Source organism: Epinephelus lanceolatus, chromosome 5, assembly GCF_041903045.1.
Source record: "Epinephelus lanceolatus isolate andai-2023 chromosome 5, ASM4190304v1, whole genome shotgun sequence".
Classification (NCBI taxonomy): Eukaryota; Metazoa; Chordata; class Actinopteri; order Perciformes; family Serranidae; genus Epinephelus; species Epinephelus lanceolatus.
Window position 1 is genome coordinate 24,199,887 of NC_135738.1, and position 26,868 is coordinate 24,226,754.

The 26,868-nt window shown below is 42.7% G+C and overlaps 2 protein-coding genes and 1 long non-coding RNA gene across 3 annotated transcripts in view; 2 read left to right on the forward strand and 1 right to left on the reverse strand.

The window, feature by feature from the left end:
- The window catches only part of otogl (otogelin-like), a 33,384-nt gene extending 21,063 nt beyond the window's left edge, over positions 1-12,321 (forward strand). Inside the window, exons 37-59 of the mRNA XM_078167912.1 lie at positions 1,375-2,330; positions 3,061-3,238; positions 3,357-3,499; positions 3,589-3,612; positions 4,424-4,516; positions 4,610-4,799; positions 5,085-5,302; positions 5,476-5,617; positions 5,719-5,904; positions 6,039-6,251; positions 7,312-7,416; positions 7,543-7,650; positions 7,796-7,897; positions 7,975-8,079; positions 8,246-8,286; positions 8,395-8,458; positions 8,737-8,915; positions 9,071-9,175; positions 9,249-9,368; positions 9,719-9,764; positions 10,566-10,637; positions 11,393-11,472; positions 11,579-12,321. Coding sequence (XP_078024038.1) covers positions 1,375-2,330; positions 3,061-3,238; positions 3,357-3,499; positions 3,589-3,612; positions 4,424-4,516; positions 4,610-4,799; positions 5,085-5,302; positions 5,476-5,617; positions 5,719-5,904; positions 6,039-6,251; positions 7,312-7,416; positions 7,543-7,650; positions 7,796-7,897; positions 7,975-8,079; positions 8,246-8,286; positions 8,395-8,458; positions 8,737-8,915; positions 9,071-9,175; positions 9,249-9,368; positions 9,719-9,764; positions 10,566-10,637; positions 11,393-11,472; positions 11,579-11,779 — 3,671 coding nt within the window. The 3' untranslated portion in view covers positions 11,780-12,321. The remainder of the gene's footprint in view (positions 1-1,374; positions 2,331-3,060; positions 3,239-3,356; positions 3,500-3,588; positions 3,613-4,423; positions 4,517-4,609; positions 4,800-5,084; positions 5,303-5,475; positions 5,618-5,718; positions 5,905-6,038; positions 6,252-7,311; positions 7,417-7,542; positions 7,651-7,795; positions 7,898-7,974; positions 8,080-8,245; positions 8,287-8,394; positions 8,459-8,736; positions 8,916-9,070; positions 9,176-9,248; positions 9,369-9,718; positions 9,765-10,565; positions 10,638-11,392; positions 11,473-11,578) is intronic.
- A 697-nt stretch (positions 12,322-13,018) lies between these two features.
- Positions 13,019-26,868, forward strand: part of ptprq (protein tyrosine phosphatase receptor type Q) — a 57,931-nt gene continuing 44,081 nt past the window's right edge. Inside the window, exons 1-16 of the mRNA XM_078167913.1 lie at positions 13,019-13,428; positions 14,698-14,823; positions 14,918-15,062; positions 15,199-15,483; positions 15,594-15,811; positions 17,461-17,638; positions 17,795-18,169; positions 18,265-18,576; positions 19,789-20,082; positions 21,560-21,859; positions 23,665-23,795; positions 23,947-24,076; positions 24,167-24,320; positions 24,479-24,585; positions 26,077-26,174; positions 26,646-26,814. Coding sequence (XP_078024039.1) covers positions 13,384-13,428; positions 14,698-14,823; positions 14,918-15,062; positions 15,199-15,483; positions 15,594-15,811; positions 17,461-17,638; positions 17,795-18,169; positions 18,265-18,576; positions 19,789-20,082; positions 21,560-21,859; positions 23,665-23,795; positions 23,947-24,076; positions 24,167-24,320; positions 24,479-24,585; positions 26,077-26,174; positions 26,646-26,814 — 3,067 coding nt within the window. The 5' untranslated portion in view covers positions 13,019-13,383. The remainder of the gene's footprint in view (positions 13,429-14,697; positions 14,824-14,917; positions 15,063-15,198; positions 15,484-15,593; positions 15,812-17,460; positions 17,639-17,794; positions 18,170-18,264; positions 18,577-19,788; positions 20,083-21,559; positions 21,860-23,664; positions 23,796-23,946; positions 24,077-24,166; positions 24,321-24,478; positions 24,586-26,076; positions 26,175-26,645; positions 26,815-26,868) is intronic.
- Positions 19,147-19,885, reverse strand: LOC117262142 (uncharacterized). The gene is made up of 3 exons (XR_004502099.2): positions 19,733-19,885; positions 19,436-19,540; positions 19,147-19,329 (listed from the first exon to the last, which is right to left on the reverse strand). It is a non-coding gene; the product is annotated as an uncharacterized LOC117262142 (long non-coding RNA).

A 26,868-nucleotide genomic window follows, 5' to 3' on the forward strand; every position in this document is an offset into this window, starting at 1 on the left:
AGTGCTTATAAAAAGTTATGTTATGCCTCATACAGTAACCTGTATGAGTATTGGTCATTCACCAATCATCCCAATCATGATTGTGATTCTGATGCCATTATATAGCAGCAGTTCAATGAGAGTTACTGTCCTGTTTTTTTTTGCAAACCCGTGGACCTATAAAGCCGTGTGAGATGACATGCTGTGACTCAAGGCTATACCTACGTAAACGTGGACTTGAATTAGCAAGTTGTGAGCTTTTGGCTCCAGTTAGCAGAAGGCTAAATTATTAGCAACATTTACTCTCCATCTCTGAAATGCTTTGCCGATATTACCACGTGTTTTATTGTCAGACTCTCTTTTAAGATCTGTTTGCATGGGACTAGTATTACCTGGAGCCTCTGGTAATTTGTACTAAATGCAGAGATTGTAACAATTTCACGGCAAATTACCTACCATATTTCGCCCAACACAGAGGTCATGTGATAATATAAGTCCCATGCAAATCGGCATCCTGGAGTTTGGGGTTGTTATAAGGTTTTTGTTTTCTCTGCACCTCTTTTCTACCTCTTTTCCAGTCAAGACCTATGGAGGTTGTTCTGGCAATTATAAGTGGAAGTTTTGACAGCATTTTGGGTGCAGGAGGCTCATCTTCCTACACAGCTGCAACCCATTCGCAGAAAGAGCAGGCTCAAACCCGTCAGAAGAGAGAATCTCGACAGATGATGAGATGGATGACATGTGACAATATGTGGCAGAATCTGTTATTTTTGTTTACCCACATTTAATAAAAGAATAAAAAAGGAGATTAATACTTTAAATCACTGCTAGTGGTGCTGTGTAGTGTTTCTGTGGAGAGTGGAGATACAAATTACTGTGCGCATTATATCCGGGGGATAATGACAGTAAATTTGAGTAAAATACAGACAGGCTTATGTAAATGTGCCGCGTGGTACACAGACATGGGAGGGTAGTTTCTAAATCACATGAGGCTCTCTGGTAATACTAGTCCCGTGCTAATAGGGCTTAAGACCCTCTTTTTGAAAAGTCCGTCTTCCCTTTTATGGGTTGCTCTGCAGTATAGGCCGTTGCTGCCAGCGCTGGAATAGCAACTTCTTCTGTAGGATTTTCTGCCGTTGAATCAGGCTTTCATCATCTGAAGGCATGTGCACACGCATCTGTGTTTGTTGAAGAGCCAATAGGAGCAGCCTCTGAAATGACTTGTGATTGGCAAAAGTCTCCAGTCACAGGATAGAGGTGCAGAACTCGACCATTTGAATTACAATGTGCTGAAAGGCTATTATAGAATTTTTGTCCAATGGCGCCAAAAAACTTAAATGCATTTTCAAAACTCTATATAAAATATGTACTTACAATATTAATCGTCTGTACTAGGTGTGTCCCTTCCCCCAACTCCAACACCGTTTGCATATGTGACGCGGTCCAACAGAACTACAACAGCTCCACCAACTACTTCAACTACAACCACTACGACGACTACTACTACCCCTGCAAGGCCTAGAATCACAACCACCACTACAACAACCACATCCACTACGACCACCACCACAACCACCACCAGAGCAACTACTACCACCTCCTCCACTACTGTCAGGCCCACGACAACCACAACCACCACTACCACTCCCGCTACTCCCAGTACTACATCAGCAACTGAGCGTGTCACCACTCCGCTCACCACATCTCCATCTACAACTCCTCCTGCCCCTCCCACCACTGTTGTGTCTACCACTCTCACTCCCTCAACCCTGCCAGAGACGACCACTCTCAGCACGACTGAGATGACCCCCACTCAAACTACGATAACCACAGGGGTCACTACAACCACCAGCACAACAGCAACACCCTCCACTGTATCCACTGAGGCCACAACAGTGCCCTCAACTTCCTCTCCTCCACCCCCTACCACTATTTCTTCTACCACCTCACCCTCCGTTCCTACCTCCACCACCGTTACCACACCCTCAACACCATCGCCAACACCCCCAGTAACCTCCACCCCACCTCCACTAACCTCCCCCACCACTCCGCCACCACCCACCACAGCCATCACAACAGCCCTCACCTCCACCACCCCTGTCCCTGAAACCACCACTGAAACCACAACCACTACTCAGCCTACACCTTTGCCTACAACGGTCGCCACAGAGACCACCACACCAACAGACACCTCAACAGTTGTGGTGACAACCACAGCACCACTTCCTACAACCATTGAGCCCACTACTGAGCCAGTAACCACAGAAGTAATCCCAAGCCCTGACACCTCTCCTGTGACAGAGGAAACGACAACCATGCAGCCATTCATCTGGCCCACTACCCCATGCACAGTAAGTGTTGTAGTTAAAGTTCAGTACACGGCCACAAACACACTTTTCATGAACCTGCATATAAGCATCTTGAAGATAAATTTGTTTACTGAACTTGATAAATTGGGACAGTTCTGCTAGGTGTAGTATGTAATTGATTGCTCACATGAATGAATTTACCATTAAAGTGATTATTTCAGTACAGGCTTGTTTTTTTTTTACCACAGACATTTTGACTTGCTTGAAACGTGCAGGTATTACTAATAACATTAACAATGCCTCTGCTCTATTCAAGTGTCCCAGTATGCCATGACAGTGTGACAGTGAGTCAGCATGAACAATACCAAGACTTAAAACCAGACCAGCTTAATTAAATGCGGTCATCATTCATTATATTGACAGCTTTGCTTTAATTAGTGTGACTGTGAAAACACATCAGTGAAAAAGGTTTGCTCCACTCTTAGAAATGTTGTATAAGTCATGAAATGCTTTATGCGCTACTTGTAAAATACTTTTATATCAGCAATATGGAAACTGTTACCACAGGTATGAATCCATAACCAGTCTGTATATACAGTACAGGTAGGCACTATGTAATGGGAAGATTTGGAGACTGGAAAAAAACAGCTCAATATATAAAAACGCAAATGTTTGTGTTTACTGATGCAAAAAACTCTGCAGATGGCTATTAAGATGTGCTGTGACGTGTAAACAAGCCTTGTAAAAGCAAACTGTGTGTTTGTCTCCACAGCCTCCGTACTCCTACCGCATTGATGAGTGCGCTGAGCTGATCTGTTTCAATGGAGAGCTGCTGCTTCACAACTCCTCTCTACACTGTCGCTACAACACCACCCAGCCCCAGTGCAGTCTGCTGGGCCTGCCCATCCTCATCAACACAGACCCCTGCTGTCCACTGTGGCAGTGCCCCTGTAAGTGTGGTTGTTAACATTAAAAATCAGATTTTCCCAGTGATTCAGTAAAAGGCAGGTGTAGTGATGAGAATTTGTTGCACCGATGTGTGTTTGATGTCATTGATGCTTTTGCCAGGTCGCTGTACTGTGATGTCAGACCTGCGAGTTATCACATTTGATGGCAACAACGTGGCCTTGTATGATAACGGATCCTACATCCTGGTTAACCTGCCCAGAGAGACGATTATTGGCACCGTTGAGAAATGTCCGACCAGCCAGGTAACGTCCAAAAAATAAGATATGAACTGTGTCTGAAAAAAGACATCTGAAAACCATATTTTTTGTGAAATGTTTTGTTTTCTTTGTAGAGCGTAAACTCCATCAGAAGAACGGTGAGTACAGTCTCTTCTCTTTTCCCCTATCAATCCTTACAATTGACCCTTCGCTAAGGCCCACCCCCCTTGGTTACTGTTGTCAGGCCTGTCTGGCAAGGGCAGAAGCAGAAGAAGAAACATGATATGAGTGTCTGATCATAAGCCCATTACTTAGCATTGCTGACTTATGTGGCTTTTTGTTTGGGGCTTGAAGCGAGTGATTTTAGTGACTTTTAAACTAGGTGATTTTGTATGCTGCACTTGCATGACTGGTCTTAAATGTGGACATGTTTGTCTGCAGAATAAGCACTTTCAGAGAAGTTGGTAGCTGCAGGCATTCACGTGATACTTGTAAGCACCGGTAAATATTTGGGTTAAGTCAGATTTAATCAGTCCCTCACACAATCAAACACGACTTAATATTAGCTATTAAACAAAACATGCTTCAATAATCAACCCGCATCCATCTGCAGCTGATCAGTGTGTCTTCTACTGGAAGTAATCCTACACACACATTCAGCAGGAAAACAAGCTGCTGTGTGCGGCTGGGTCCAGGAGATCAAGGCTGCATGGAAAGCTGCCAGTGCTGGGAGAGAGCAGAGCTGCCCACGGACAGCGAAAGACAGCTGGGTGAAATCAGTCCTGTGTCTTCTCATGGCCCAATCATATCTTCCTGCATTTACTTACACTCAGATATTGGAGATTGGTGGTTGTTCTAGGGAGGGGCTTAGAGAAGGGTCAAGTTTGTTTGCATCAAAATCGAAAGTTGCCACTTACTCAATAAATATTATCTTGTATCATTACATTTTCGAATTTTACTACCCTACAGAGTCCTACAGGTGGAACATCTGGTCTGTGTTTTAAGAAGCTGAACATTACTACGTCCTCCTATAGAATCATTATCAACCGACTGGATCGCAAGGTGAGTCTTTTTACTTAATTCAGTGCCACAAGTTCAACTTATTCCACATAAATGATGATGTTCCTCTGTGCATGTGTGTCCATCTGTGTCTAGGTGACAGTAAACTACCGACCTGCTAGGCTTCCATTTTCCCGTCACTCTCTTTACGTGGAAGACACAGGCAGCATGTATCTGATCCACACACCTGGCGGGATCAGCATACAGTGGTATCACAGCACTGGCATCATGGTGCTGCAGTACAATGCTCCTTATAATGCATCTGTGCCCACTCGAGGACTGTGTGGTGAGTCTACACAAACACACACACTAGCTTTGACCAGATCAGCACCAGCGTCATTTATCTAAGCGCTAGCTGGTACCACCTAAAGGTTTAATGTCTAAACAGCAGCATCACTTTGACGTGAGTCCTTATGGGATATGACAGTTTGAGATGTTGAGAGCCATGTAGTTTAATGAAGCAGTTTCACACAGACATCATCTTGCTTCACATATATATTTCTAGCTGACAATGCAGCAATATAACTCACACACACACCTACACTGGCCATCTGTCTGCCCGTTATGTCAGGTTGTTGTGACGGGAACCCAGAAGATGACCTGAAGCTGCCCAATGGGACAGTTGTCAGAGAGGTGGGAGACATGGTGCTCTTCCTGCAGGCTTGGAGAGTCCACACCACAGATGAAGCCGAACACACACGCAGAGTCGGAGACAACTGCACTATCGGGGACTGCTCCACCTGTCTCTCCATGCTCTACCAGAGAGCCTTCGTGCCATGCCACAGCAAGGTAGCTACAGTGTTATTTGATAACATCACTGTGTGACATTTCAATTTTTAACCTTTTTTCTGACATTTTAAAGACCAAACCATCAATTGTGTGATCTGAAAAAATCAACAGATTGATCTATAATGAAAATAATGAAAGCCCTAACTGAATTTGCCCTGCTTGTGAGTTTGCAGGTCCCACCAGAGCAGTTCTGCGACATCATGTGGGCGGGGGATCTGCACTACAAGGATCATCAATGTGACTTCCTGGCTGCGTACGTGGCGGTCTGCTACACACATCAAGTGTGCATCAGCTGGAGACGACACAACTTCTGCCGTAAGGAGACACGGGCAAAGAAATGACACACACATAACACAGATGTACCCATTCGTGTTTCCCATTTGCTCATGCATTGCTAAGTGCCTGTCATCCTGTAGCATTGCGCTGTCCCCCCGGTAAGGAGTATCAGCCATGTGTGAGCACCTGCGCCAGTCGCACCTGTCTGAACAGAGAGTACTATGAGGAGACCACCTGCTCCTTCATCAGAGAGGAGTGTGTGTGCCGCAGTGGAACCATCCTGCACCGCGCTGACTCCCCTTACTGTGTAACTGAGGACCGTTGTGGTGAGTGACAGAGTAATTACATGCCTTTGTGACGAAAGCTGCACTGTCAGAGAGTCTGAATACGGTTTTGGACTGTGCCTTATATCACTCCTAGACTCACATACGGTGTATTTACTTGGTTCTGATGTATCCAGTGTGCACAGATAATGATGGCAACCCCCGGGCCCCGGGCGAGGTGTGGAATGGCTCCTCTCGCAGCTGCTGTCTGTACAAGTGTATGGAGAATGGCTCTGTGGTGGCTGTCGAGCCAGACTGCAACTCTGTGCCGACGCCACTGTGTGAGAGGGAGGGAGAGTATGTACTGGATGTACTGGAAGAAGGAGCCTGCTGCCCAAAGAAGATCTGTGGTGAGTTTAGAGATTAAAGCCTTTGCCAAGCAAAGCATCTGATCTAAAAAACAAACTTCTGGAGACTGTATTTGAGAGATGGTGGTTTAATCTTCTCCCTTTGTTCTGCTTTTAAAGGAATACTTCACCGCCTCCCCCAAATGATAATTTGTGTGTCAAATACTCACCCTGTTTTACATAAAATTTGTGAAGAAAACTTTGTTTTTCTCACATGACTCCACAGTGAACAAAGAATTCAAACATTCTTGATGAATTGTCGTCACGGTGGGGGGGCTGCGTTTAAAAACAACAAAACTGTATCAAAACAGCCATTCACAAACTCTCACACAGCTCACGCAGTATAATCGAAGTTTCATTTATCTAGTCGTATGTTCAGTACTGCCCTAACATATGCATTTTCACTAAAACAGTAGTATTTACAACACTTCTGCATCAGCAGTGCAGGCACGCTACTCATCAGTGTTTACAATATTGTGTATATTTTAGCAAAAATAAAGGGTGGGCAATATGGCCCTAGAATAATATCACAACATTTCAGGGTATTTTTGCGATAACATGAATTCCCTCTGAGCCGTAACTTGCTGAAAGAGTCTGAGAAGTCCGGAGCTGTTCATAAAACATTCAGGATGCCCAGGCCTAACGATGCCACAGTTTATTCCACACTACTGAAGCTGCTCCTCTTTTTGGAACCACCGCAGAGTGAGTAATAATTTCGCTTTCAGCCATGCTTGTTGTTGCTGTGGGAAACAGTATGATGTCAATATGTCAACAAGTGGAAATATTGCAAGTATCACGATATGGATTTTTCATATCATATTAAAATTTATACTGGTATTATTGTGAATGAGATAATATGGCACACCCCTAGCAAAAATGCATGTGTCTGGGGAGTGCTGAGCATTCCCCAGTCTTCATAAAGAATGCTCACCTTTTTTGGATTCTTTGTTCACTGTAAAGACGTGAGAATAACAGAAAACAAAAATCATTACATTTCAGTGAACATATGACCCATTCAGTTATATTTCCGTATTGCCTTTTTTGCTCCTTCACTACTTGTCAGAGTGCAACATGACCATCTGTGACAGCGAAGCTCCACCTTGTGATAATGGAAACAGACTGGTGATCGGTTACAGCGCTCTGTCCTGCTGCCCTGAGTACAGATGTGGTGAAAACAAATTTTAATTTCTCTACTCTTGCCTGCAAAGTTTTGTTGTAAACTTTTTGTTTAGTGTGACATTTGGCCTGGACTTTTACTTTCACTAAACACTTTGCTGTGACTGGTCTTTCTCAGAGTGTGACCCCATGGCATGCCCGCCTGTGTCTGCCCCCAACTGCAGGGAAGATCAGTTCCTAGTGGAGGTCAGGGGGGAGAAATCCTGCTGCTACTCTTACCTGTGTGGTAAGTTTTAATTGTGGTTCACGGGTCAGTCTAAAACTTAAATCTTTGGTATGAGGCAGGCCATCTGCTGTGTCTCCATCTTTGGCACCGCCATCAATTACAGCAACAGAACTGAATTTGTTGTTTGTGTTTTCTGTTGGGGCAGTGTGTGAGTCATGTATTGAACCCATTCCAACATGCTCACATGGAGAAATTCTGGCCGTGGATCTAAACACTACCAACAGCTGCTGTCCACAGTACCATTGTGGTAAGTGTGTGAGAGTGTGTGTATATATGTGTGTGCGCCTTCAAAGTCATCTTTATACTTTCTCCCATGTGTTGCAGTATGTGATGTCAACCTGTGCCCTGAATCATCTGTGACCTGTGCACCTGGTCTCACCTTGGTTCAAACTGCTATCCCGGGGCATTGCTGCCCGCAGCAGCACTGCGGTACACGCTCAAAAACACTCTCATACATACATATACATCCTGTTTGTTGCTGATGTGTGTTGAGTTGATGACTGGATTGATCTTATCTTGAAGTTATTATGCCTGTCACGTACTTACATAAACTTCACACCACCTCTCTCTTTAACTTTCTCTCTGTCACTCCCAGAATGCCAATGTGAGGACAGCTCTCTCCCCATCTGTCAGGTGGTAAGTCAGCAAAAAGCTGCATCACAAGTCACTGTCTAATCAGGTCTTTGCTATTAAGAAGAAAAAGTGAGAAAATTCTGTTAAGTCAGCAATCTGTTTTTCTCTCAGGGGGAAGTGCTGGTCGAGGTTCCAGACAGCAGCACCAACTGCGGTTGTCCTCAGCATATGTGCCGTATGTGTAACACAAGCATGAAAGCTCACAGACTCACACCTGACACTAGTGGGACAATTAGCAGGGTTCCTGCAGATGATTAAAAAAAAGTCTTAAATCCTAGGGTGCCCAGGAGGTCACCTGGTAGAGCATGCGCCTCATGTACTAAGGCTGTGTCCTTACTGTCATACCTGAACTATCAAACAAAGACAAAAAAAAACAAAAAATCTTAGAAAATTTTTGTATTTGTCACTTATGGTACAGTATGAATATTATCGTATGTTTTTGTGTGTGTATAGAGAAGGCAGAGGTGTGTCTTTTCCAAGGGGTAACAGTGCTGGGCCCAGGCCAGTCTCTGGTTCAGTATTTTGAAGGGGAGCTGTGTTACACCGTCCACTGCCTTCATCACAAGGATCCAGACTCTGGCTTCTATGCCATGGAAATTACCTCTGTCAACTGCTCTCAAAAATGTGGGCCAGTATGTATCCAAACACATTTAATGTAATATTTTGATAGATCACATAGTCATTGTGAGAAGCAGTATTTTATGTTTTACACCATGCCCCATCCACTTATCCTCCCTTCTGCATCTTGTGCTCAACCTTAACGTCTGCATTCCCCTCATCTTTTTAGCACCAGGTGTACGTAACATCCACGGACCCTCAGGTGTGCTGTGGCTCCTGCAAAAATGTCTCCTGTACTTTCACCAACGAAAACGGGACAACAGAGCTTTTCGCTGTAAGGACAAACACATTCACGTGTGCTCAATGATCCACTTTTTGAGCAGTACTGATTCTGATTTTGTGTGCAGGCAGGGAGTTCCTGGGTGGAGAACTGCACACGTTACGACTGCATGGAAACAGCAGTGGGAGCGGTGATACTTGCCTCTGGGGTGGTTTGCCCACCTTTTAATGACACAGAGTGTATTCAGGTCAGGACCTCTAAATATAATATATATCTGAATTTTCCTGACAACATTTGAGGTGAGAAGCAGGCAATGCAGTTACAGAATCTTGACTCATATTGATCAGCGCTGCCCAGTTTGACAGTTTGACTTCAGTTCACAAGCAGTGATTGACATGATTGACAGCTGTGTTAGAGACGTCTCTGCTCTGATTGGTTGTTTTTATTGATGGATTCATGTAAATGCCAATAGGAGCACTAGGAGGAGGCAGGGGAACATGATTTTAACAGTCTCATGTTATACTGTCAGGATGTAGTGACCAAAAGTCACCATCTTAAGTTTTAACCTCGGTCTCTTGTCTTACTGTCTTCTTGCAGAGTGGCGGTGTGGTTCAGAGCTATGTGGACGGTTGCTGCAGGACATGTGAGTTTCCCACTTTATTTGATGCTGCTGGTATTGCTTTGAGCTGCCAATCGGAGGGGTGAGCGCCTTGTTGCCTGGCAGTGGATGGGCTTATTGGCTGAGTGGATGGGGGTGTGGCCTGTTGTAGAGGGTGGAGATAAAGTCTGTTGTTGGCCTTTCACTACATTTCCCACAATCCCTGGCTTTCAAAGTTTGGCCTCAAATCATCTGTTTGCATATTCAAGAGCCTGCACAGCTCAGACAGAAGGAATATTTGGTGGATATGACAACATTTAATATAATTACTAATTTAACATACAACTTCCTGAGCTTGTGGTTTCAAGACGCTGACATGCAAAGTGTTCTTCATGTCTACTTTACAAAATGATGTTGAGTAATAAGATATTTTTGTTGTGCGGATTAAAGCTTTAAAAACATGCAGTGGTGACATTTTCTCTCGCTGTGGATTCGGCATTGCAGCCTCGCCCGCTTGCCTGCTTTTGCCGTGACCTTGCAGTTTGTCCAATCAGGGTGCGCCACGGTGAGCGTTTTACCAATGAGGATGCGAGATGGTGCAGGGGTTAGAATTTGCCCTGCTGTGCTGCTCTTTGTAGTACATCAAATGACTGAGTTCCTTGGCTGGCTGCCTGGAGTGGCCCAAAGAAGAAGCGAAATCCATGTGCATGCCAGCTGCACTGATTCCGTCCTGTGTGTGTTTGTGTGTGACAGTGAACTGTGTTTTCTGAACCAAACGTAACCTTGTGTGTGTGTTCTCCTGATGTTCTTTGAACCGGACTGCTGTGATCCTGACGATGCTCCAAGGTTCTGGAGTGGGTGTTTTACCATTTACCGTTAATCCTGTAACACCCACTGGTAGTACTAACTGTGACACAGGTACCACCACCTTATTGTGATTCTCTGGCATCCTGACACTCAGTGACTCATTCACTTGCACTTTCAAGCTCTGCGTGAATGTGTGTGGTGTGAGTCTATTTTTATGTTGGTGTGTCTTGTCTTTTCATTTTCTTCCTTCCACTGATTAATCCCCAAACACAGTACATGAACAACATCAAAACCTCAAATATGCAATGTTAAATATGATAGAGAGGATATAAAAGAGAGAGTCATTTTATCTCACAAATCAAATTGTGAGATAAAATGAGCTCCAGTTATCCATTAAGAAGAAACTGGAGTTCATCTACTCCTTTTACACATTCCAGCCTTACACAGAATCCTTTACACCAGCTTTGATTGGCTTAAAAGTAAGGTTAAGTTTAGGTCAGTAGCCAATAGGAGAGCCAGATCTCTGCTGAGAGAACTGTGCCCCCCGTCACCCAACTGTCAATCAAAGCGAGCTCCTACTGCTGGGCAACAAAGAGCCCTGCTCAATAGGCCTTTCAGGGTTGTGTGAGTGACAGATCTCTGCGGTAAAACGATCAAAGAATGTGTTTGTGTTTGAGCATATGTTTGCCAGTGTTTTTGTGTGTGTGCACATTTCTTTGTGTGCTTGAACTTGCATCTTTATGTTTTCTGATGTTAAATGGCATGTCGTGTCAGTGATGTTATTGCTCTGAAAGTACTGGTGTCTAGAGTGACTTCTGAGTGTTGCTCTGTGTATGCATCTTAACTCTGTGTGAACGTGTGTGTAGGTAAAGAAGATGCTAAGACATGCAAACGTGTGGCCATTCGGACGACCATTAGAAAAGATGACTGCAGGAGCAACGCACCGGTGAGACAGGAGAGATGCTAACCTAAAATGAGGAGGCTAAGTTGGCAAATAAACTACAATTATTGCTTTATACCTCTTGATGTCATCATCTCCCTTCCTCTTACAGGTAACAGTCTACTCTTGTGATGGGAAATGCCCGTCTGCCACCATATTCAACTTTAACATCAACAGTCACGCCCGGTTCTGTAAGTGTTGCCGGGAGAGCGGACTCCAAACCCGCTCTGTCACACTCTACTGCTCTCGCAACGCCACAGTCGTGGAGTACAACTTCCAAGAACCTCTGGACTGTTCCTGCCAATGGAACTAAAAACAAAATAATATACGAGAGCACAACAAATACAGAGAATGTATGAATAGATGGATAAATGAGGAGGGTTTGATTTTTGAACAAGCATAAAAGCCAGCCATGTTTCATTTTATTTGTCACTATGGTACACTTTACACTGACCCTGAGTCATAGCTGTAACTTAAAGATATTGAAAATAACTGATGTTAAGTGGGAGGTTGTTTTGAAGTAGTTTTTATATGCACATTAGTCTTTTTTTTCTTTAAGACCTGCAGTGCCAACCCAGTCAGCTTTCTAGTGCTCTCAAGTGATGATACGATGCCATTAGCCTTTTATCCTACTGTATATTAACAATTGATATCATGTTGACACAGAAGTTGTTGCATTTTTTATATCTGCTATTGGGTTCAAACTCTGTATATGCATTTTGGTTTGTCCTAGGAAATACATTTAGCCTTTGTACAAATGAAAGTGTAACGCGAAGCTTTGTGTCCTTAGAAAAGTTTAATGAAAATGTGACCTTTGCGCTTTTTTTGTAGTTTCTGTATTTTGAAGTAGGGGAATAAAAGATTTAACAGTGTCTTTGTCTCTGTCCTCATGACCTGCAGTGTGTCCTTTTCACACCCCCTTTGGGTATTTTCGTCCTCAAACCCTTATTAAACGCACACACTCATCCTGATTCAGCGTTTGCAGTGCTGACACGTGTTTGTGTTTCACCTCTGGGAGGTTATTGCCGTGTGGGAGTCACCTCTTCATAACAGAACCCCTCAGTGGACTCAGCTCTCTGTCTGTCAATCATTTCTCCCTTTCACATTCCTGTCATTCCACGCGGGCCTACGCTTCCACCACACCCCACATCCGAGCCAAACCGTTCTCACCACTGCACCAGTGTTTATTTTCGATGTTATGAAAACAAATCTTAGACCTGTCTAAGACTGAAAGTGGCTGGCTGACTGTTGGTCATCCGGAGGCGTGAAGCTGCTGGTTTTAACATCTCAATTTCCCACAAAGCCTGTCCACATCTCCCTTATCCCTCTCCTCTCCTCCTCCTCAGTATGCCCCCACATCCCCAGCCTCCCCTCCTCTCCTCTCCTCTTCTCTCTCCTCTCCTCAGGAGCCCAGGCACTGGAGTGGCCATGTGCCCGTGGTTGCCATGGTGAACTGCTCTTATCCCAACAAAGAGCCAGAACAAATTGGGTTGAACTCATACATCTCTCTCTCTCCTTCACATAAGGGTTTGCCTCTCGGAGGAAACAACCACTGGACGCTGACTTCAAATGCGCGCGAAATTCAAATTCCAGGCTCTGTGTAAAAATGAAGTGAAACCAAGACCAGATTTTCTCAGGATTTAAGACAGCTTGGAATATGTAAGCTACTTTCAAAGACTTTTTTAAGTCTAAAAAAGTTACACACTTTTTGATGCTGCAGCTTTGCCTCAGTGATCCAAATAGTTTGGGACTTTCCACAGCAGATGTTTACGCACAAGGCAAATGTCTTGGGTTAGTGTATGAGCCTACCAATGGCTGTAAGCACTGCTAGGATCTGCTGTTTGTCTCCTTGGAAGTGACCGTAGTGGATCAGTGACTGCTGGAAGGTGTGCGTGATGACATGGAGTGACATTTCCAATGGGTGGAACAGAGCGTCTGTGGTTACTTGCTACTTTATGCCAGGTAAGAGAAAGGCCTGCTGTTCTCTGTAAAGCAGTTTGTATTTAATGTACATCATGTTTATCTGTCTTCACAGGTGTATTGTAATTGTACTTAAAGCTCCTGTGTGTAGGATTTAGTGCAGGGCAGTGTACAGACATTTCAGGGAGCAGGTGCTCATGCGAAAAAATGGCACCCATCACATACTTTTACGTATTTAGTTATTTCAAACCCCATACACCCATGAATGGTTTAATTTTACATCAGTGAAAAACAATGTCAAGGCTTAGGACAACCACTTTCATTACCTGGCAGGCTGTCACCAATGAAGGCAGGTCAAGGAGACATGGATGCCACTCCACTGGGCACTTGAGCTGCGTCTGTTCACTGTGGTGACTGTGACGAGGGAAGGTGAAGAGTGAGGAGCAGGGGCTTGTGCGTTCTCGCAGATTTAGAACTCAAATGCAGTTTGTGGACATTACAACACGCTTTTAATTTAGAATTGATGCCATGTACCATATTTTAAAAAAGACATTTAGTCAGCAGCCATAATGGCAGGTGCCTGATTACCACCTGGGGTCTGTCTGTGCAAGCACCTGATTTCGTGGCATCTCGCAGTGAGGTTGCAGATTGTGTGTAGGAGAATTATGGTGGCCGACACGAAAATGTGGCTTGCCATGTCTACAGCCAGCGTTCTGGGTTACTGTAGCAACAACATGTCAGACTTCGTAGAAGGATCCTCTTTTTATGTAGATATTAATGGCTCATTCTAAGCCCAGCTGGCCACCAATGTCTTTAGACATCGAAATTTGGTTGAATCCAGGTTGTGACGTCGGTTGACCTGAATTCAGTGTCAGGACAGTGTGTATTCCCACCATCAATTGATGTAGAAAACTGGTGTTGATATTTTGGTTTTGATTTGTGTTGTCAAGTAACCAAAATTCGACATCCTTCGAACGTCTCATGTCAACATCATCTCAACATAGAATACCGTCATTTAGTCGGAAGGTATGGAGACCAAAACCTAAAGTCTGCAAAAATAATGTTAACGTCCATAAGATATTGTCAATCTGAGTCCAACATCTTTCTAACATCATTTTGACATCTTGTCCCAGCCAGTAGGTAACAAATCGAAACAGTTCTCATTTCCAGGCGATTATGAACTAATGAAAATGTAGTTATGAGTATTATATACAAGTTCTGCCATTATAGGCCCCTTAATCCTACACACTGGACCTCAAAGTACATGGGATTTTTGGCTTCTGTGACACATGTCATTTTACTCTTTCTCAGGTGGTCCTCCTGACCTGTGAGAAGCATTTAAACCCTGTTGAGGTTGAAGTTGTATTCCAGTCCTTCCCTTCCACTAGAGATTCAGACACCTACACAGTCACCTGCAGGACTGCAAGTAACCATCTGGTGAGAATATTGGTCCAGGAGATAATGCAGATGTACTCTTGTTCAACTTATTTACAGTAGTTTGGGAGCTAAATTAATAATCCCATCTCTGCAGGTGTATGTGGATCCCATTGATCATTCAGCATGCTCCCCTGACTGCAAAATCTCACTGCAGTTGGTCGAGGACCCGAGAGGATATAACATCACACTGAGAGCCAGCAGAAATGATACGACTATTGCAGCAGAGACTTTTCACTTCAGTGAGTGTCCATGAACTCTGAATACCACAGCCCTGATGGAGAAAATGAACATACTTAAATAGTGTTTGGTATAATGCTTATGGTGTTAACATCTTTCATGTTGTCTCTGCTCCTTCCCTTCTGTATTTGTGTTCAGCCCCAGTCTCCCTGTCCTCCTTCCATGTATACAGCACGACGACTACTGCTCTCCTCACGTGGAAACCTCACAAACAACAACACCTATCCACCTTGAGTCTTTACGACACTCACACACAATCTGTCACACACATCTTAAACATAAACTCATTGGAGGAAAACTCTATGTACGCAGTGAAAGGTCTCCACCCTGGTACACGCTTCAAGGCCAAAGTCGTGGTGACCACATTTCTAAAACACCTGAATATGATGATAAAGCAAGGACTCAGCTTTGGCATGGAAGCAGGTATTGTACACATCAGGATTACATAACCACAACTTTATCATTAATTTTGAAACTGACTGCAGGCAGCAGAGAATCTGCTGGTGTTAGTTGCTGATAATTTCTGTCTTCAGCTCAGTGCCCTCCTGACTGGTTGGCCAATGGACGAAGCTGCTACACTGTGAGAAAGACAGGGTTGACCTGGAGCAATGCCCAGCACAGCTGCAAGAATCTGGCAGCTGGAAGTCACCTGGCTGATCTGAAGACCCTGGAAGATGTGCTTTTTATATCCTTTCACCTGCTGAGCCACAACAACCTGCTGCTGCTGTGGACCGGACTTACTGACCAGCAGGTAGCCTAATTACAGAAACATTTCAAGGAGTGGCACTTAGGAAAATAAGCTATTTTCTTCTCATCCTATCAGTCAGAGGCATAATAAATAATTACTTTGTATTGTGCCTTTCCATTTACATCGTCAGAATACCTAATGTTTCCTTGAGAATGTGCACATTTATATATTATTTATTAACATTTTCTCACAATGGATCACATTTGAGAATTCTCATGAATATTCATGAATAACTTTATAGTTAGTAATTTAAAAAGGAATTTGTCAAGAAAACCTTTTTGATTAAATATTTACAAAACACTGCTTATTCTGTCTTGCAAGACTCAAAATCTTGCATTATGTGGTCCTGTATGATATGGAGGAATATGTAGAGTGTGAACTGCAGAAAGTAGATTTTTTTTATGACTTGGAATTCTTATCTTATATCATTCAAATCATTTGGATTACATGATCAACATACAGTCCATCACAACAACAAAACATACCAGTCCCACCCGTCACCCAGAGGGGTCATCCTACCTATAGAGTGGCTTGCAAATCATAAATATACTACACACATTATTAACCAAAGAGAGACATGACAGGGCATAATGAATAAAATTCTGTTCCATCACAAACAATGTGATATAGTGTCAAGATACATGCCCCTGCAGACAGTAGATTTAAAAATACCATGCAGTGTAGTTTAACATTCCTACACGACATTTTGTCACACAAACACTGCAGGACACTCTCAGCGCTTACGTCTACTCCTGTAGTGTGCATGTCATTAGACTCTATGTGTAAAGGAACCTACACATAGGAAATCACAAATACTGCACAAGAGTAAGAGTACGGTGGAAGTATTTGAATCACAAGTACTGTCAGGTGGATTGTATGTTTTTATGTTCTTAAAGGTCCCCATCTATTCTGAGGATTAATGTATTTGCTTAACTCATGTATTTATTTTCTACTGATTTTCTTTATATGAAGCCACATCATTGATGAATTGTTGTTTGTCCCTCATGTTCTGGGTATTACACTGGGTAAGGAGGGAGGGTGGGTTAGGATGTGAGTTGTATTTGTGCACTAGATTGATGTTCACTCATTGTTTTGCATAGTGAAAAATGAAAATTGCAAGTCATTAAAAAAGGAAATGGCCAAATAGATGTTTATTTAATGAGTATACTTCAGTAATGAGGTATAAAGTTTTAATACCCTTTGTAGGATTTTGTTTATGATTGAGTACAATAGTTAAAGAAAATACAGATTTAACAGATTATTATAACATTTCAAAAGCAGCCTATCTAGCCAAAATGACACTTTTCTCTCGGGCTGCATTGGCCGAAGCTTGCAGGGAGGTCCTCACATATTGTGGTATATACAAAAGCGTAGACCTAATAAGACCTCAGAGGATTTTAGACTCAATTTCAGGCAGTGCAGACATAAGACTGTAAGACTGTGTAATGGTAATCCACTGCTGAATCACTGGAAAGTAATTTTCTGGAAAAGAAGTTTCCTTTCTAAACAGGAAAAGCCCCACGGCAGCAGTTACTCCCTAAAGAGGAGTTTTGTTTTTGAAACTTTCACTTTAATGACAATGAGCTGGTTGGGTCTGTCATGTGTATATATAGAGTACAGTGCATAATATCTCTCTTTTGTCACCCCTGCAGGAGGAGGGACATCCTGTCTGGTCTGATGGCTCAGCCTATAACCTGACAAACACTATGTCATTACTGCCAGCCAATCAGACAGACTGTTTTGCCTTTCAAAGGAATGCCACAGGAGCAGGATACTTTCTCACTCCTTTCTTCTGTAACATCCCCTTACCCTTCATCTGCGAGTACCAGAGTAAATAACTTGAATAATATATCTTTATTAACCACATTATTTACTGTGCATAACCCTTTATCCATTATTGCTTAATCTAAGGGCGAAGAAGTAATGCAAAACACTTACTAGTTAAGCCAAACCATACAATTTCTTCTTCTTCTCCCTCTTCCACAGTCCCTCCAGCCCCTGCCTCGTTCTCCTTTGACCTGGTTCAGGTGACAGAGCAACAGGTAGAGCTTCGCTGGAGTGACCTCTCATCCTTGAACTCTCTCAGCCTCTCATCCTTTGAGATATGCCTCCAGTACCAAGAGGAGGCAGATGGAGAGTGGGGTCAAGGTGAAGAAGATAGAAGCAGGAAGTCAGAGGACATAAAGGGGACACAGAGCCAGAGAAGTATAAAAAAAGTTGTCAGGGTCCCGATTTCCCTCTCCTCCAGGGGGGTAACTGTGGCAGGTTTGTCTCCAGGGAGCGTCTACTCTTTCACCCTCAGAGTCTCTCACCCTGCTGGTGCCACCTGGAGCTTAGGACAAACACGGACTGCGTACACTAGTGAGTCTGCTGACAACCTGTCACACACACAAGTTACGCAAGCAACATCTTATGCTAACAGATGTACTGCAAATGTTTGTTTTTTCTTCTCACAGGACCTCTTCCTCCTCAAAATGTCACCATCAGCCACATTACCGTCAGACAGATTAGTGTTCACTGGATGCTGACAGACGCACAGTCAAGGGTTGGATGGACATTTATTGTGCGCTATGTGGACATGTCTTCAAGACAACAGAGGATACTTGGGATGACCAACATCTCCAGATTGTCTGAGACTGGTGGGCTGCAGTCATACACCGCTGTGATTGGAGGGCTGGAGTCTTACAGGAAATACAGTGTTGAAGTTTACACAGTCACCCAGCACGGGATAGAGAGCTGCGGACAAGCGTTTGTGACTGCACAGACTGGTAAGCATGTAACAGGCCTTTTTCATAGCAGCCATTTTGACTTGTCATAGTAGCTAATAACATTAATGATGGCCCTGCTCTATTCAAGTGTCCCAGTAAACCATGACTGTGTGACAGCGAGCCAGCGTGAACAATACCAGAACCCTGAAACACACAATTATATGGAATTCAGCCATCGTTCATTTTATTATTTACACCTGTGCTTTTCTTACTATGACATGTCAAAATGTCAAAATGATTCATTTCAGTTTTTGGGAAATCTAGAAAGGTATTGTTTGAAAATTCAGGCAAAATATACAAATAAAAATTTTACAATGACAATGCACTAATTCTCCGTCATTGCGTAATTCAATCAGCCAGTACAATACAAACTGAGATTTGAATGGACTTTGGTTGTGAAGCCATTGTGCTGTTAATGTGACTGGTGATACATTTGTGACCATTAGCACTGATTGCACTTTCACTGCTGGAAAGGTCGACCTTTCATAAAAGTGAGCTGTCTATGCAGTTGTTGTGGCAGTTCAACTTAGGACCCAAATGCAAACACAACCAGGAAACTGAATGGTTTGAGACAGTTTATTGTAGTTTGAAGAAGTGGAGCTGAAGGTTTGAATGAAATGATGGCTGAGGTGGGCTGGGAATGGTGAAGCGGAGCAGACAGACTAGTTGAAGGCAGAGCAGTCCAAATCCGGAGGCAAAAGTCATGAATGAAGCTGGATGTGGCGGGTTACGGTTGAGGCTGGCGTGGTGAACCTGAGACACAGAGCAAAGTGTGAATTGATGTCCAAAAAGATAAAGTGTTCAAAATCCAGAAGTTGGCCTAGATGTCTGTATCGCAAAGGAGACTGAATGATCTTACAAGCTTAATTGTAGATGTGGTTCAGGTGTGCAGCAGCTGCTGGCAATCAGGAGGATTTGCAGGAGGAGGGAATCAGGAGGCCGCGCCAAGCAAACACGTGAGACACTAGGAAGGGGAAACAGGAAACACAAGGGAGAGGCAAACCCGATTGTGCCTGTTCTTACTAGTTTGCATAAATTGAACTTTGCTCATGTATTTTGTCAACCAAAGTCGATAAGTTGGCGATGTTCTAAAATTTACACCACGTAATTGTCCAAACAAAAAAACATACATAATAGTAATATGCAGATAACTTACCTTTGACCCACATTAGCTGACAACAAAATTAACATTCTCCTCTTTTACCCCTTTAGCTGTTAGGACTCCCAGTGGTCTGGAGGTATTCAGCACGGCAGGAAATCTGACAGTCTGCTGGAATCATCCACCAGATGACCCACCAGATGGTTATTACATCACGTCCCACCCACACATTTACCCTGCTCCCGTCTCACTGTGGACAAACCAGTCCAGTCCTGGTGTAAACTGGTTAAATGAGTCAGTGTGTGTTAATATGGGCACATTTACTCCAGGTCACACTTATGAAGTTGGAGTTGTCTCACTGAGGGGAGAGGACAGGAGCAAGAGGACCAGTGTTACACACACAACAGGTAAGAGAAACAACAATACTGCCTTTAAAGCACTGGTTCCCAACCTGGGGGTCCCGACCCTCCTAAGGGTCACCAAAGCTTCATGGGGGCTTGCTAGTGCCTCTTTATTTTAAGGGGTGTAAGAAAGCTTTTTAAAATATACAGTTGGCCTGTATCCCAGCATTTCATATATTGCTGTAGAGAAAACTACAGTCAGGGTTTCCCACACATCCCTTTTTTTGTGGCAGCCCACCACGATGAAAACATCTGTCGCCACATTTTGATTTTCTGTTTTAAGAGCTGGACCATTCATCAGGAGCACTGCTGGAATATATAGCCTCCTGTCTGGTTATTCACTGCACCACACTCTCGCAGCACAGAGAATACTCTGGGCAAAGATAAAGCAGCAGAACATCAGGCGCAGTGGGAATGAAACTTAACCGTTCAATGCACTGGGTCTAAAAGTTAGCCTCTGTAGCAGCTGCTCCTCTCATCCATTGATCTGATCTGATCAGCTCTGATTGGATCTACTGAGCAATTATGCCCCTTGCCTGTCATGAACCAAGGAGTCAAAGCACAAAAACACAGGTTTAAAGTTCAAAGAAGGTCGCTTTATTTTCCCAAAAAATAAATTTTACAAAGCAAATGACTAAGGATAACAAAATTGGTGTTATAGAGCCCTTAATAGAGGTCAAAACAAAAAAACAACGTACATACTGGCTGATCAGACCAAATTAAACACAATGGGGAGAATGTACACAGACAATTACTAAGATTAACACAAAATGTATTATGCAGATACCATAAGACAGTTTAATAGTTGTTCTTTAATGTTATTGTTCTGCATTTAATGTAATATGAATTATATTAATTATGGAAACAAGTTGGGAACCACTGCTTTAAAGGATAAGATTAAAAATTCTCAAGTCTGTTTTAAAACAATGGTCAGGTGTCTATTTGAACAGTGATATAAAAATTTTTTGCTGTAATCATTTCTCTTCATGTTGGCCGTGAGATTCCTTCCAAATGTGTATTCAATGGAAGTTTTGGGAGACAAAACTCTTTGTGCACAAATGCATTCAAAACTTTATCTGAAGCTTAAACAAGGCCTCAGTAGTCGGAGGTAGCCAGTGGGTATCTTCCAAAGTAATAGCCTGTAGAGTAAAACTCCCCCCGACGGTGTTTCCCTGTTGAGTTGCAGCGGAAGGAGAGTAAGAAAAAGAGGGTATTTTGTACTAAACAGTCTGTAACTTGATTTTTACCAAAGCTGAAGCCTCATATTAGCCTTAGATAAACTTTAATACACAGCTGACAGAAGGAGGACTGTGTTTTGTCCCCCATGACCAGTATGAACAGAAGGAGTGATTACAGCAAGCAAAACATGTTTCAGTGTTCATACAGTCACCTGACTATTGTTTAAAGACAGACTGGAAAATTATTATCTACCATACAAGTCATTTTATTATCTATCTTTGTCTGTTTCTCCCTCTATGTGTAGATCCAATGCCAGTCCAGGTGGCAGTCCCTCTTTCAGTGGGCACAAACTCTGCACAGCTGTACATCCAGCATCCACAGCTGGGGCTGACTGATGGAGTTAAAGTGTGTGTATGTCCAGGAGTGTGTGACACTGTGTGTGAGGGATTTTGCGGGGACACATGCGACTGGTACGCCCTCCCTGCTGGTGTTCATATCATAACTGTTGGCAACCTCAGTCCAGGATCAGAGCAGCAGCTCAGGGTGTACAGTACAAGCCGGGAGCAGATGGGACCACCTTACTACACCCGCCCCGTCAGAACAAGTGAGTAACCTCTGCTGATACTAGTACATACTGATGCACATACAGGTGAGATTGCCAGTGGCAGCAGACATATTACAAATGCTTCTAACTTGAAGGTATCAGCATAAATATTTGGGCTGATCTCCACTTTAATTATCTCTTTAGTGATCTTTGTTATTGATCACTTTTTCTCTTCATGATTGCACGGCTTTAGCTGTCCTCATTTGGCATCAATTTAAAGTACTTTTTCACATCTTCATCTCTTTCTGATTGCAGCTATTAGATTAAATGAATCCACCTTATTACTGGCGTCACTTTACTGGTTACCTTTTAATGCCTCGGCGCCAGCGATTGGGGTTTGTTTTTGGGCTTTCCGTTCGTCCCATTCTCATGAACACGGTTTTCTAAAGAATGCCTTGAGGGAATTTCTTCAAATTTGGCACAAATGTCCCCTTGGACTCAATTATGAACTGATTGGATTTTGGTGGTTATAGGTCAAAGGTCAATGTCACTGTGCCCTTGCATCCATCTCATTCTCGTGAATGCAATATCTCAAGAAGGCCTTGAGGGAGTTTCCTCAAATTTGGTACTTACATCCACTTGGACTCAAGAATGAACTCATTACAATTTAGTAGTCAAAGGTCAAAAGTCAAGATGACTGTGACCTCACTGTTTTTGGCCATAACTCAAAAATTCATATGTTATTTATGACACCATTTCACACAGATGTCAAATAGAACATTAGGATGAGAAGATCTTGTTTTATACCCAAAAGGACAAAGGTCAGCTTTACTGTGACATCACAATATTCTGCAAAAACAATTTTCTAGCTTTAACTTAAGTCAGATGCTGACTTGGTGACACTAATCTTGGGTGTCCACCTTGACACTGTGCTGATTGTAAAGATCTTCTGTGCTGCCGGGGGGAGGATGTGTGTGAAGCATCCATGTTTTCACAGACATTGGATGTAAATTTCTGTCTTTGGGGTTGCCTGCAGATACTATCTTATTAGAGCTACAACAATCAGATGATTAATCGATAAGTCAATCAACAGAAAATTAATTGAGAACTATTTTTGTTATTAAAAAGCCATATGTTTGGTGATTTCAAGCTTCTTAAATAAAAGATGTCTTTGTCAATGAAAATAATCTTTAGTTGAAGCCCTAAATATCATCTTTAAATCTGTTTTTAAAACAAAATTACATAGATATGTATGTGGTGTCTTTTATCCTGTTGTTTTATTAGAATGTAAAGGTCCACTGTGTAGGATTTAGCGGCAGCTATTGGCAGAAATCATATATGATAATCATAAATATGTTTTCACTAGCTTATAGTCACCTGAAAATAAGAACTGTTGTGTTTTAATTACCTTAAGATGAGGCTTTTATATCTACATACAAAGCTGGTCCTTGTCCATGGAGTCCGCCATGCTGTTTCTGCAATAGCCCAGAACAGATGAACCAGACACTGGCTCTAGATAGGGCCATTCCAGTTTTGGGGTTTTGGGGTTTTTGTGTTTTCACATCGACCACAGTAGTTATCCTACATGCTTTGCACACAGGAGAAGTTTCAGTTCTGCAACCTCCACTTGCCTTTAAATCCTACACACCAGACTTTTAATATGATGTTTGCTTTTTTTTTGTAAAAGGCTTCTAAACATATCAGTTTCATCATTACTGCAATGATTTAACTCTTTTTTTATAAGTTAGGCATAAACACATAATCCCCAGGTGTTTAAAATATCCCCAACCAAAGAGAATTAGTAATTTCAGTATGTTAAAGTATTAATTACAGTATGTGTTGTGGGATATGGTTTGTGATTTTAGGTCTGGCTCCTCCAGACAGAGTGAGGGAAGGCGTGGTGACGGATTCATCCATAGAGCTGCTTTGGGATCCTGCGCAAGGACACGCTCACAGCTATGAGGTCGTCTGCCTCAACTGTGACCATTCATACATGGTACATAAAAAATACAGGTTTTCTCCTTGAGATTCATGTGAACAGTAGTTAGCATGATTTTATGTATTAAACATTAACGTGCCCTCTAACTAATACTGTTACTGTGAGAATTATAATAAGGCTCTTTGGATATATCTTGTGTGTGCTACAGGTTCAGAAGGTGTCCAGTCAGAGTGCAACGTTTTCTAGTCTGACTCCGGGCAGGCTCTACTACTTTGCTGTACGAACAGAGAAGGAGTCCTTCACAGACAGTTCCCCTGTTACCATTAACATCACTGCAGGTAAGCACACACACAAACACACACATGTACTCACACTGCTCAATCTTCTTTTATTCAGACTACTACGTGTAATGTTTTTTTATATGCCAGCACCCAGCCCAGCAGAGGTGTCTCTTGTCAATAAAACCACATCATCCATATGCATTCGTTGGAGTACGGTCAAGGGAGTTTCGAGCGGACTCATCCTGTCAATCAAAAACAGAACATCTAGCCAAGAGCTGATCATTTCTCATCAGGAGGCCAGGTCAGTCTCACTCTTGAAAGGCAGTGCACAAATTATTACAGTTTTGTGAGACTGGAATTCCAATCACCACATCTAAACTTTCTTTGATGACAACTGAGTGCAACACAGATTACTCAGAGCTTGTGCTTTAAAACACTGTGTGCTGTGTGTGTTCACAGATCTTACAGCTTTGAAGGCCTCGCTCCTGGAAGTCTTTATACAATTAAAGTGATTAGCACCAGCGGGGAAAGAAAGAGTAATCCTACCACTGTGATCCTCCATACGAGTAAGTTACACAGTGAAAGACATGCAGTATCTGGCACCAAATATCAATCGTGTGTGTGCCCACATTTGCATGTGTGTGGGAGGGAGCGAGGGGGAGAAAGAAAATTATTTGGATTACAAAATGTCGCAGGAAATGAACAGTCAGAAGAGAGCAGAAATGTGCAAATACAATTTAAAATACATATTAGATTAAGACAGTAAGATTTCTGTAAGGAGTTCAGATGTCCATGTTAACAATGAGAGACAAAAAGGAAATTATTTTTTATCTCTCCTCAGTTTCAGCCTTAGGTCACTTCACTGTTAACATTATATTGCAATGTTGTGTCAGAGTAGGACGGTCATTTGAAATAAATCATTGTCAAAATAAAAATTAGAGTGTAAGCTGTGGAGCATAAAGGGACCAGCTGAAAGAGAGATGATGTGTCTTTGGCTTTAAACTTTGCTCATAAAGCTGTTGGACAGTCATAATGCTGATTATACTTTAATTGTTATCTATGCTCGGGGTGAGCTTGAAGAGGATAATGCGTCAGTCATGGATGTGCATGTGTATATCTGTCTGTCCACAGGTAATCTCACAAACTACTGGACCCATTAGCCTAATATTGTTTGTGCACATTTATGACTGCATGCTCAAGGACCTCTTGTGGTTGCAGTGATTCACAGTGTTTGAAAAAACAGTTTTATTGACTGCTCTTTTATGCGGTGATTTACTCCTGACTCTTTGATCCTCTTAATGAGTTGGTAGGGGGCACAAGTGATGGACAAAATCACTTAGTAAAAGGCATTTTGAGCAATTGGCTATGATAAAATAAGTTTTATTGAGTCCGTTGCAGGCCATATTTTAGCTTTGTCGTTTCACAAAAATTGACATCCAAAGAAAAATCTGGTCTTATTTTCATTTATTTCATACCTGATATGTTATGATCCACTAAAGTTAGGCACAATACAAGATGAAAAAATCCCAAATTTAGTTGTCTTTGCCACCATATTGACTGTTAGGGAGCTGGGAGGGACAGTTGAGTGAGATTCAAGTCTTCTTTGCTTGGGAGGGGAGAGGAAGGTAGCGAGAGGTGTTATTGCACATTGTGTCCAAAGTTTATCTTCATATAGCCTGTCTACTCTTGTTAGACTTGACAATGTAACCTGCATTTTGTCTCCCCTTCATTCCGCCACTCTCATGCACACATGTTGGACACACAGCCTGCCCTGCAGTCCCTGCTCCCCACTCACATGCTCCCAAACACACCTGGTGGAGATCTGCACTCTACTGAGAGCACTTCTCTAGTTTTGCACATGTTTACACAAAGAAATTATTTATATCACTGTAAAAATCAGCCTCCAGTATTCCCCCGTGCTGGTTCAAAGTGAGCCTATAGGTTTATATAAAGGTCAATTTACACCTGTATTCACAAGTGTATTACCCAGAGTGAAAGACAGTGATGATTATGTGTGAGTACATGGTGTCACATGCTAATAGTAATCTTGTCTCCAGTTCCAGAGGTGCCACAGGAAGTGGCTCTCTCAGAGCAGGTAGTGACATCTGTGTTTGTCACCTGGAGACCACCACCAGGAGAGGTGGAGTTGTACAAGGTAAGACACGTATACCACTGCACCTGTTTAGTTCCACATAACAATCACTGAAGGAAAGTAGGCATTATACGTTGCCACGCCATTTCCAGACAGATAATGATGTGTGTCAGTGTCAGTTGGTTTTCTCAAAATTGTATGTTTTTCAAGGACAAATGAGGCCACTTGCATCAGGTTCTGCACTTACCTGTTGGTTACTTAGCAACCGTTGTCGGCACACCACAGATTTGGTTACCAACCCTTTAAAGATGTATGACCTCCGTAGAGACATGGCCAGGAAGAATGACCAAGCACATTACATGCATGCACAACACAAACCTACATTAAAAGAAATAAAAAAAGAGACATTAGTTGATATACTGACTTGGAGAAGCAAAAAAAAATCGTCATGTTTTTGCGTCCAGTAATTGAAACTTCACTTGGGTTTTGTAAAGCCTTAACAGAACTCTGAAGATTTCTTTTTTTTTTTCTCAGCTTGTTTTTGGCCTGCAGTCTGTGGACAGGAAATCATGGATTGAAGTGCTTGTCCAGGGCGCACGTTATGAGATCAGGGATTTGATCCCAGGGTCAGACTATGGTGTCAGCATTCAGAGTGTGCTGGGCTCCGACACCAGTCAAGCAGTCCACAGAGAGTTCAGCACACGTAAGAAACACTCATACACACAGGCCAAAATTCTGTACAGTTTTTTTGGAAACA